This window comes from Blennius ocellaris, assembly GCF_963422515.1.
Source record: "Blennius ocellaris genome assembly, chromosome: 1".
NCBI lineage: Eukaryota > Metazoa > Chordata > Actinopteri > Blenniiformes > Blenniidae > Blennius > Blennius ocellaris.
The window spans coordinates 8,521,216-8,532,680 of record NC_137650.1 but is presented as its reverse complement, the minus strand read 5'-3'; the positions used below and the strand labels follow the sequence as shown (position 1 = coordinate 8,532,680).

At 41.3% G+C, this 11,465-nt stretch overlaps 1 protein-coding gene and 1 long non-coding RNA gene across 2 annotated transcripts; one reads left to right on the top strand and one right to left on the bottom strand.

Annotated features, from left to right (window-relative positions):
* Nucleotides 1-1,147: 1,147 nt before the first annotated feature.
* On the top strand, nt 1,148-11,007 carry chrna5 (cholinergic receptor, nicotinic, alpha 5; the record flags this gene model as incomplete). Its single annotated transcript, XM_080494803.1, has 8 exons — nt 1,148-1,281; nt 1,667-1,807; nt 7,821-7,972; nt 8,182-8,226; nt 9,535-9,644; nt 9,731-9,908; nt 9,982-10,677; nt 10,846-11,007. The coding sequence occupies exons 2-8, from the start codon at nt 1,717-1,719 to the stop codon at nt 11,005-11,007; spliced, it is 1,434 nt and encodes a 477-aa protein (XP_080350929.1). The 5' UTR covers nt 1,148-1,281; nt 1,667-1,716.
* Nucleotides 3,169-5,131, bottom strand: LOC308129083. The gene is made up of 6 exons (XR_013936593.1): nt 4,858-5,131; nt 4,446-4,512; nt 4,217-4,305; nt 3,960-4,115; nt 3,397-3,489; nt 3,169-3,288 (listed from the first exon to the last, which is right to left on the bottom strand). It is a non-coding gene; the product is annotated as an uncharacterized lncRNA (long non-coding RNA).
* Nucleotides 11,008-11,465: the final 458 nt, after the last annotated feature.

The following is an 11,465-nucleotide window of genomic DNA, read 5'->3' as shown; positions in this document are numbered from 1 at the left end:
TGCTACAGAGAAAAGGCGCAGAAAAACTCAAATAAGTCTGCAGATATAAGTCTGGTCCTGCACTACCTGTTCCCAGGTTACAGTCTGCTTTGTATTTGAGCTTTATAATATACAAATAATGGTAAAGATTACTTTGAAACAATGTGACGGCAAAAGGATTGATCGATTGATCGATCATCTGACATCGACCTGCTTCTATATTTACTGAACAATGTCAAAGCTTAAAAAAAAAACAGATATTTTTTAAGCTTTTATATATATATATATATATATATATATATATATATATATATATATATATATACATAAATACATATTACAGTTTATTAATATAATTCATTTAAAAAGAAAAACTCAGGTAACAGGTACAGTCAACCACAATATTGAAAAGGCAGCGTCTCACATTAACAGACTATTTTCCACACTCACAGTGTGAACTCCATCACCCATTCTTCTCTCATTTTATTTGATTAGAAAACACACTTTCACAAGAAAAAAAAATACAGCATCTTGGGGAGCTGTCTTTAGTTGTTCATTAATGTTTCTGAATATCACTGTTGTCAGGTTCATAATGTGAAATCTTGCAACCTATTGTCAAAGTATGTATTTCACAAGTGAAGTAATGCAATTATAGTGCAGTAATGTAGTAAGTGGCAATTGTTTTATCAACAAGCGTTGTTTTATTTCCATCTCATCCACCTCACGCTCACAATAGGATCTCACTACATATTGGACAGGATCCAGCTCCAAACACATTTTGCTGCGAAACCATCAGCAATGACCCTCAAAACCGTCGTCAAAGGTGGGAGGGGAACATCTTGTGGGCAGAGTTTTGCGTTTGCTGTCGTTGAGAGGCAGAGAGTCCGAATCACGAGAGGGAGGGACTATTTCTGTCTGTTATTGGTGACCACAAAACATGCTCGGGTGAGGGGAGGGACGGATTGTGGGGATGGTAGAGGTGATGGTGCTGGGGGGGGGGGCTGTCTCTGTGTCAACGAGCAGGAGGAGGAGGAGGAGGAGGAGGAGGAGGAGGAAGAGGATGCGCTGCTTGAGCACAATCGGAGGCAGCAGAGAGGGAAGCGGTGAGGTGAGAGAGAGAGAGAGAGCGAGAGAGAGAGAGAGAGAGAGAGAGAGAGAGAGAGAGAGAGAGAGAGCGAGAGAGAGAAGCTGCATGGAATGGAGGAGGACGCAGGAGCACCTCTGTCGCCGTTGTCAAGGCTCCACCGTCTCCACGTCCACCGCCACGCCGGATGCTGTGTTGAGGGCAGAGACTCATAGCAGGTTTGCACACGGCATTTCACTGCTCATGCATGTGATGCAATCACTCCTCGGGAAAGGCTTGTGTGTTATGGAGGCGATCGCAGAGTGAGTCCTCGGCTTGTGGAGGATGTTGCAGCTGTCTCGCTGGCAATCCGAGGTGTGTGATTGATCCGGCGTGTTTTCACTGCAGGTGCCGCTGTGCTACTTAACGCAGCCTCGCTCATGAGACGTGGAACTAAAAGCTTTGCGTTCCGTAGCGTTTCACCAAAGGGGAATCGTGCGGCGATTACCTTGGGGATTCGAACCTCTAACCCATGGTCAAATCCAATTTACCCCGACAGCTCACTGGTGAGATCGTGTCCAGAGAAGCTCCTCATTTAAATACCCTCTTGTTTTCATTTCCCAGCTCGGGGATGCCCAGGGGACCAGCTGTTTGGATTCGGTGTCGCCTCTGATATGATGCTGAGAGCAGGAGGGGCGGCCACCTCGCTTGCACTGCTCCTGCTGCTGCCATTGTTGTGCTGGTGCCACCTGTGCCACTCGCTGCGTGAGTGTTTGAACGACTCTGTGAAATTGGCCCGGCGGAATACAATAGATTGATAATGACAGCGTGTTGCTGTTGAACTTGAGCACAGATGGAGCGGCACAGAAAGGTGTGATGGTTCCCAGGTGGGTCCTGGGGCGTGACGGGAGTTTGTCTCTTATTGCTGCGGGGTTATAGTGCAAACCACTACACAAGAGCTTCCATGGGCACTTTACATTTTAGAGTTGCTCAGGGACTAACAGGACTGCAGTTTAAGGTCCTCAGGCGCTGGTACACTCTAAAAAATAATACATTGGCTAAACTTAATAAAATTAAGGTAACAATTTGCATAGATTTTTTTAAGTACTCTCAACTCAACTCATTATTGAGTTAATCCCACAAGAGGTAGTCTAGTACAACCAACATGACATTTCTTGTCCTCAACAAGGTTAAATAAGTTAAACCAACTGAATTCTGATTAAAACATTTTGGCGTTTTTAAGTCGTCAATTAAGTCTATTTAGGTTCATCCAACTCATTTATTTTGCCTTGATTCAGCTTATAAAAGTCTGTATGTTATCCCTTTTTTTTAGTTCTAGTAACCTAATGTACATAAGTTAAAATAAATTACACGTTGAAAGTCCTCTTCATTGAGCAAAATGTTTATTAGAAAACTAGTATTAACAAATGTTTTGAAACAATGAATGATTTTCCTCATTTTGAACAAAAAAATATGCCCACTTCTAGCAATAATTAAACAAAAATCAAAAAATAACCACACCCAAATGAGTGTGAAGCTTCACATCTGAAGGCTTTTACCAGGTTATTGCCCTTGAACAATGTAAAACAAGATTAACATGTTGTAATTATTACTGTGGATTTTGGATTACTCATCCCCTGAACTGAATGCAGTACTCCATTTCACAACAACAGAGTAGAAAATAAAATGTATATATTTTTTTGTTGTCAGTATCGGTAAGGCACATCAAATTTCTTCATCTATTCTTGAATGTCAAAGCTTTTCTTCCAAGTAACTTGCTACATATCTGATTCATATCAAAACCAAAAAAATTGAAATGTAATACTGTAATAAACACAACTATAAAACACTCAAACTGCATCACATTTTCTGATCTGCTTCTGGTTAGCCTACCCCTGTTATTAAGGTAAGGGCAGCGATTGACGACATCTCAATAGGTTAAAACAGTAGAACATCACAAAAAGCAGTCTATTTTTGAGAGACAGTACTTTCGGACTGGCTTTCAGACTATCCAGCTCAAGGAGTATCTTTTGAAATACTTCCAAAGTGTTTTTCAGTTCTTTTGGGTAGCTGAGGTTGAGAGCGTAGATTAGCCTCATTAGCATGGCACACGCTCTGGGTACGTCCAGGTCTTCAAGGACTGTTGTTCCCTCAAGCACAATCTTTGCATTGGCTGGATCAGATGTTGTGGCACCTCTGGTAACGACAATCTTCATCACTTTATCCGTTTCATCTCCTCCACCATCCTGGCGTAAGTAGTTAAGAAAAAAAAGTTAGTATTTATACGCAATACAATTTAAAAATAGCAGTAAAACAAAGAATATACAATGAAATTAAGTTTTCCATTTACCTACCAACTGATCTTTAAAGAGATCTTCCTCCTTTTCTCTGAGATACACCACTAAGCCACGGATAGCCATCTCTCTCCTTCTTTCCTCAGAATCATCCTGTGAATAAGAAAAATAAAAAAGTGTTTTATAATGTTTTTTAATTTAACCTCAATGAAGATGAGCTTTTTGTAATAACATCACTAGGAAAGAGAGTGAAGGATGATGTTTCCAATGCCTGGCCTATACCAATTACCGATCTCAATTGTGTATGTTAAATTTATCATTTTAAAGATTGCAATAATGAAACAACAGAAAAATCATTTTACAATTAAGTTGTGCTCTGCTTAAGCATTTATAGTTATGTACTAACTGAAGATTTTTTCCCTGTCCAATTGGGAGCAAATAACTAAGCCATAAAAAACACCTGATCTGATATTTGTCCTTGTAAGTATTTGGACTCAGAACAGTTGACTTTAACGCATAAAGGAGACAATCAGCAATGTAAGCAGTTATTTGAAATTCTATTTCTGACCACCTTTGCGGTGATACTGGAACCACGTATACTGTAAGACAAGGTTTATTCATACCTCAAGCAGCAGGTTCTTTATGCACTGAATACTCATCTTTGCAGCTCCTCCTCTTGCTGACAGCAAGGACATTATCTTCGGGATGTACTGGTCCAGTTTTGCCATGAATGTTGTCTCCAGATTGAGAGTTGTGATTCTTCTGAACTCTTGGTTTATCTGTGAGTGTAAAGACAAACAACAGGGACAATTTTTTAAAATGCAGGAAATTTCCATCAACATAGTACATACTGCAAACCATTTAATGATCAAATATTTACCTGAGCTGCATCAAAAAGAGCAGGCCATCGGACTTTGAAGTCATTAACAACAACTAGCAGCCAACCTCTCAAACTTTATACAACGGGGCCTAAAAAAAACAACCCAAAAAGCCTTCTCATTAATGTTGTAACATACCAAAGGAAATAAAAATAGTGCACACTCAATGGCAATATTAGCAGGCCAATATTTTCATATGTTTAATGTTAAGTAAAGTGATAATAGACTTACTTTTTTAGGCCTCTTCCTCTCAGCAACGTTGTGGTATCAGCTCTCCAGCCCACGTTTTTACGTTGGTCTTGGACAAAAAACGATCAATAAACTGGGGTTAAAAACACTGAACAAAATCAAATTAACCTATGTACAAAGCTTAAACATTAACCCACATCATCCTTGTGTTTAAATTGGGAGAAAATGACACATATAATCTCTTAGCTGTGCAGGGAAATGTAATGTAAGACCTAATTTAAGCAGCAGCGACAGAAAGACTCAGCTAAAGTGTATCACATTACATACAATAGCTTAATGAACAGTTAACTGAAAACCTGCTTTTAGGATTGTGTAAAAAAAAAACTATTCCTTGCACTATGTTAAAACACTCATTGAGTGTTGCAAATTAAAGAAAGCAAAAAGTACTACTCACCCAGTAACATTCAATTGGATTGAAAATATGCAATGTCCGTTCCTTTCCCTCCACTTTCTTGCAGGCGTGGCCTTTGGTTAAAACATGTGCGGGCAAGTCCAGTCTTACTCAGCTTTTGAAGGATGCTTAACAGAAATTCAAGTTGCACCAACTAAATATTGTCTCTTGCTGAGTGGAAGCAGAAATGTCCATTCAAAATCATTAAATTATGGAGTCAAGACAGATTTCTATATTCTCAGTTTGACAAACTTATAACAGGAAGTTATTAACTGATTAAAACATGTGTATGTAACAAACTTAAATTTTTTCTGTAAAAAAGGCTCTTGATTTCAAGCTTTACAAACTAACCCCATGAATCATTTTTCTCAGTGTAGCTAATATACATGATTGCACTTCAAGTAAAACGATCCAGTTACTAATCAAAAGTGTTCTTTTTATAACCACAAGTCAGTGAGCGTCAACCTCGTCCCCTTAAAGACAATAACAAGCTGAACGTTATCGTTCTCTTATGCATGAGATTAACACCCAGTCCTTTGGAGTCTTGTATTGGTATATCATTTCTGATTGGATGTGTAATATCAAAAACAGCAGATTAATGCTGACGTTCACGTCATGCAGATTGAAAATATTCACAAGGTTGTGGCTCAAGAGCATTCACATCATTCCAGTCAGAGAGGAGAGTGCGTCGTGATAGTGTTATTAGCAGACTTGTGACAAAATATGCCAGATAGTTTGTGATTTGTTTGTAAATGATGATTCCTTCATAGAGACATGCTCATGGAGTTCCACAAGGTTCTGAGCTCGGGCTCATAATATTCACAATCTATACTTCCCCTGTGATGATATCATTGATAATAATAACCTATTAGCATTTTAAACAAAACATATTTACATACCTACGTAGATACACAACTACAGTTCATGTATTATGTACTCCCACCCCACAGCTGTTGAGTACGTGAACTCACTTTCTGAGTGAGTTCACATATGCACACAACACACCATTAGGAAATGTTGTGTAATAAGATCGGTCTGTTCTGGGTGATTGTGTGATAGAAGAGCTGTCCATGTGGGAGCTGAAATATGTGCATTCAACCAGTGCATGAATATAAATACAAGTTCAAACCGTGTCACTACAATGATTCTGATATAACAAGAATGGGACTTTTGTTTGTGATTTAAAGGCAGATTATTCACATGCTGGTAGAGAGTCTGACGTTGCAATGAGGCACTGTAATCGGGTGCTTGTTTGTACATTGCAATGTGTTATGCATATCTTTGCATGTTTGTAATTTGTGTTGTTGTTGTTCTTATCATGTTACCATCATTTGCATATATGTATGTTTGCCACTGTTCTTTGTTCACAGTTTACTCCAGCTGTTTATCGAACAGCCTTTATGTTAACGTGTCACATTCACATCCCAATGTGTTTATATCACTGCTTTGTTTTTGTGCTGCTCCCCGACTGCACCTGGCAAACAGCCAGGGTGAATGCATTAACATTAAATATTAATTTAACTCGGGATTAGGTGTAAATGTCATCCCTGCAGATCCTGGTTTCAAATGTGGCTACCTCGTGGCCTCAGACCACACGCTTCACGTTGTGTTGATGCATTTTAGTTTTGAAAACAAAGATGAATGTAAAAAAAACTAAAAAAAACCAGCAGATCCTGCAGCTTGCAGAACACAGTGTGGGAGAAGGTGCAGAGATGATGAATTTGCTGATCACACAGTCATTGATTGAGGGTGTTGAGGCCTTGTTTTTATCGATCCCGAGCATACACACACACACACACACACACACACACACACACACACACACACACACACACACACACACACACACACACACACAGAGGTCGATCTTGTGGTGCATTTTCAGCCACATCGTTCACCCATAAATTGAATTCATTACGGCGGCGGTGAATGATTTAAAGAGCTGGAAGAATGGAATCAGGTGCAATTCAAAAGTGTGATCAATATTTTCTACACAGTGGCGACACCCTGCTTCAGGAAAGCCGTTTGAATGATTCCACAGTGGGCGGTCGTCTATGATTATTGCACCCGTCACTTGTATGTAATTCTCCTTCTATCGGTCATCAGGAAAAACTTATTTTATAGATTCATTGCCGACTATTCATATTGGATTACATTAGATATGCTTTTACTTATCTGACAGTGGAAAATAAGGGTTAGGGTTACATGTAAAAATAAACTGTGCAAACATAGGTGTAAAAATACCCACATTAAAAAACAGCACAAATCCATAGCATGTGGTTGTTGCACTTTTGTTACTCGTCATTCCAACTTCTAATTAAATGTATATGTTCAATATCGATGCCAAGCTCTATGAAAGGCTTTATTTGCAATCATTTAAACATTGTCACTCTGTAAGACACGTGGATAGGAAAATAATTCCTGTGGAAAAGAAGGAGCAAAACAATATGGTGCAAGTAGACCACAAAAACAACAAGAAAAACTCTGTGTGAATTTACAAGATGTACCATTATTTCAAGGCAAACGGAGTGAAAATAAAACCACAGAAGTATGTTGGTTCCTGCAGCCATACAGACAAAAGCACACCAGATAAATAATGAATGTTTACTTGTCAACAAATAGCAAGCCAGTGTCAAAGTTAACAGATTTTGCAAAGATTCTGAGGCTGCCATATATCTTACAGTCAAAGCTTTCTCAATGTCATCGTATATTCACTTTTGACTTGGATCGTAGCTTTCATTTCTGTACATCTTTTGCTTTGGCACAGAGGTCATACGTAGAAACTGGAGACACGACAACTGAAGGTCAACGAGGTGAATGCAGAGCTGTTAAACAGCAGCTCCACAAAGAGAGCAGGCTAATTATTAACAATGGTGTCCAGTCAATGTATGCTGCACTCAAGATTTCTCCTTCTCATTCCTAAAGTGCTTCTCTCACGTAAATCTTGTGTTTTCACATTTTCCCAGGAGTCCCAAAGCTCTCCGCCTTTGCGAAAGCAGAAGACAAACTTTTCAAATATCTCTTTGGACATTATCAGAAATGGGTTCGTCCGGTGGAGTACCTCAACCAGACCATCAGCGTGAAGTTTGGACTGGCCATCTCGCAGCTAGTTGACGTGGTGAGGGAAATGGACATGATTAGTGTGTGTGTGTGTGTGTGTGTGTGTGTGTGTGTGTGTGTGTGTGTGTGTGTGTGTGTGTGTGTGTGTGTGTGTGTGTGTGTGTGTGTGTGTGTGTGTTTACTCGATCCTGCATTCTGATGAATAACATACAACATGGCTTGAAAAACCGACATTTGAATTTTCAAGACGCTGCTCTTTCATTCCAGGATGAAAAAAACCAGCTCATGACGACGAATGTTTGGATGAAACAGGCAAGTACCAGCACCCATCTGAAATAACAAATCGATGTACTGCCATATTTCTCCATCAGCAAATGTGCAGGTGAACTCGTGTCAGTGTCACTTTGTGATCGCGGAAGTGGAGACGATGAGTCTGCCCCTTCACATCCCTTTCTAATCTGGTGCGGTGGCATTTCACTGACAGCTCTCATCTATTTCGGCCCGGTGCCCACGCACCTGCCTCACCCAGCCACCTCCTCTCTGTTCCTGCTCCTGTCAGCCTTATTCATGGTCTTGGGTGTCGCGTCTGTCATGCATCTTATGAATTATCTCCACAGTCCAGCCTGTGCCACTCAGGTCAGTGGCAGGCTTTTTCAGTGATGGATCATATCATGCAAAGAGGAAAATGGAAGGTCAGCGGTCTCATCAGTGTCGTCTATTCATCATAGATGTTACTGGCAGAGTGGACGGGATGTCAGATTTTGTAATTGTATCCTAACCTTCAGCAGTTACATTTAGGTTTTTAAGAAATGGCTCCACTATTCTGATCTTCCTTTTACAGTTATAGAATAGAATAGAATAGAGTAAAATGCTTTCAGAAGGCCTAAACACCATAAGTAGAAAAGCAGTTACACACTCCAATAGACTCCCCCTCCATACCAGCATGTTTTTAACATTCCTCATCGAGATCTGTTCTTGTAGCTGGAGCTCAGCCTGCAAGTGATTCCAGACGGGGCTGAAGAATATAAAAGCCGGTTTGCCGAGTTCAGTGTGAACCTTCTGGACAGTCAATAAAAGGGACGTCATTTGAGCGCAGACACTAACTGCTGGTCTTGAGTAAAATATGTCGAAGAAGGTGAGAGGGGATGGATTTATAAATTAAACTGTAGCAGTGTCTGAGTGTGTACATGGCCGGGGAGGATCACATAAGATGTAATGGTGAGTTGCAGCTTTGCAGCTTGTGACAAACCTCAGAGAGCCACGGGACAGATTAACGCAGACATTAGGCAGGAGACATTACCACCAACTGTTTTTTAAAATGATCCTTTTCTTGCCATTGTACCAAGACATTGACTGTTGCAGTTCTTATTTTGATTCAGTAGTAAATGGTGATTGTTGGTAGATGTCAACAGACTAAACTTCTTGTTGTATTTTCCATGTTTCCAGTCTGTTGTTTATGTTCATTTTAACCAGCTGTCCATGGAAATCCAAAGCTTTATGCAATCCTCAATGACATAAATGAGAATGTGGATAATCCTCAAATGGTTTCTTTAAAACTGGAAGAAGTTTCAAGATCAGCTATGTTCACATTTCTAATTGGCCATTGTTTCTTTTGTACAGGAGTGGGTTGACATGAAACTCCGATGGAATCCTGATGACTACCTGGGTATCACAACGATCCGAGTCCCGTCTGACCGGATCTGGCTTCCTGATGTTGTGCTTTATGATAAGTATGTATAATTATCTTGTATGTCAGAGGAAATGACCCACTGACCCTGAACAATCGACTGAATGTTTGACATATTTTGTTCAACAGCTCAGACGGACGTTTTGAAGGAACCGTCACCAAGGCTGTTGTTAAGTATGACGGGACCATAATATGGACGCCTCCTGCCAATTACAAATCAGCCTGCACCATCGACGTCACCTTCTTCCCTTTCGACCTCCAGAACTGCTCAATGAAGTTTGGCTCGTGGACCTACGACGGGTCCCAGGTGAGTCTATGCACGGCGTGTTATCGTGCTCATCTTACCAGAAACTGACACGGGGTAACTCCACGTTGGACAGGTGGACGTGATTCTTGAGGACTTCCACGTGGACAAACGGGACTATTTCGACAATGGCGAGTGGGAGATTGTGAAGGCCACGGGCAGTCGTGGGTTGAGGACTGACGGCAGCTCGTCCTATCCCACCATCACCTACTTCTTTATTATCCGCAGGTTGCCCCTTTTCTATACCCTCTTTCTTATCATCCCCTGCATCGGCCTTTCCTTCCTCACCATCCTCGTCTTCTACCTGCCCTCAAACGGCGGCGAGAAGATCTCTCTCTGTACCTCAGTGCTGGTGTCGCTCACCGTCTTCCTCCTGGTCATCGAGGAGATCATCCCCTCCTCTTCGAAGGCGATCCCCCTGATCGGGGAATATCTGGTCTTCACCATGATCTTCGTCACGCTCTCCATCATCATCACTGTCTTTGCCATCAACATCCACCATCGCTCCTCTTCAACACATCATGACATGGCGCCCTGGGTGAGGAAGATATTTCTACATCGACTTCCTAAGCTGCTGTGCATGCGCAGCCACGTGGACCGCTACGCCGCCGCCGGCGTGAGCAGGGCCGGAGGTGCTGCCGGCGTGGGCCGGATGAAGGGCTCATCGCCTGAGGTCACGCCTCTGCTCTACAATCGAAACAACCTGCAAGCAGCTCTGGAATCTATTCGCTACATCACGATGCACGTGGTGCAGGAGAACGAGGTCAGAGAGGTGAGTTTCTAACATCCGAGTTCGTGATTTTTAAACATAAAGACGAATCGATCAAACTTCATGAAATCTAATGAACCAGACCGACTCAATCTGGAGCACAAACGTTTCTGCGCATCGCTGGTTTGGACAGATTTAGATATGAGCAGTTATTTATTGTTTTTTCTGCAGGTGGTACAAGACTGGAAGTTTGTAGCCCAGGTTCTGGACCGAATGTTTTTGTGGGCCTTTCTACTGGTGTCCATCCTGGGCTCTGCTCTCCTCTTCATCCCCGTTATTTACAAATGGGCCAGCATCATCGTCCCGGAGCATGCTGCTGGAAGCATGCTCTAGGAATCTGGACTCCACTTATTGAACGCCGGGGCAGAGAGTGATAACGACATTTGATCGGTATGTCATTGGATATGGGATTTGGAGATCTACAACGCTCCCGTGACCTACAGCTTTCGAGGGCTTGTTTGCAATCTAATCCATACAGGCTTTCAGTGTTTTGTGCCGCTGGACTATGTGGGAAAGTAATGTTTACTCAAAGAAGACAGCATGTGTACTAAATACTGAGAAATGTGTGAGTGTGTTCTGGATTCAAAATATTCTTCCGTAAAAGAAAGAAAGCTGCGGCTCAAGGCTGGAAGATCCTTTCAAATGAACTGTTGCAGGTACAGAAAGAGTCTCAAATAATATTTTTGAGAGAGAGTAACAGAGTATTAAAGTATAAGAGTATCACAAAGCACATAGAATTAATATGAAGTATTTTAATTATTCTTCAAAGTTTAAGATAACATAAGATATAC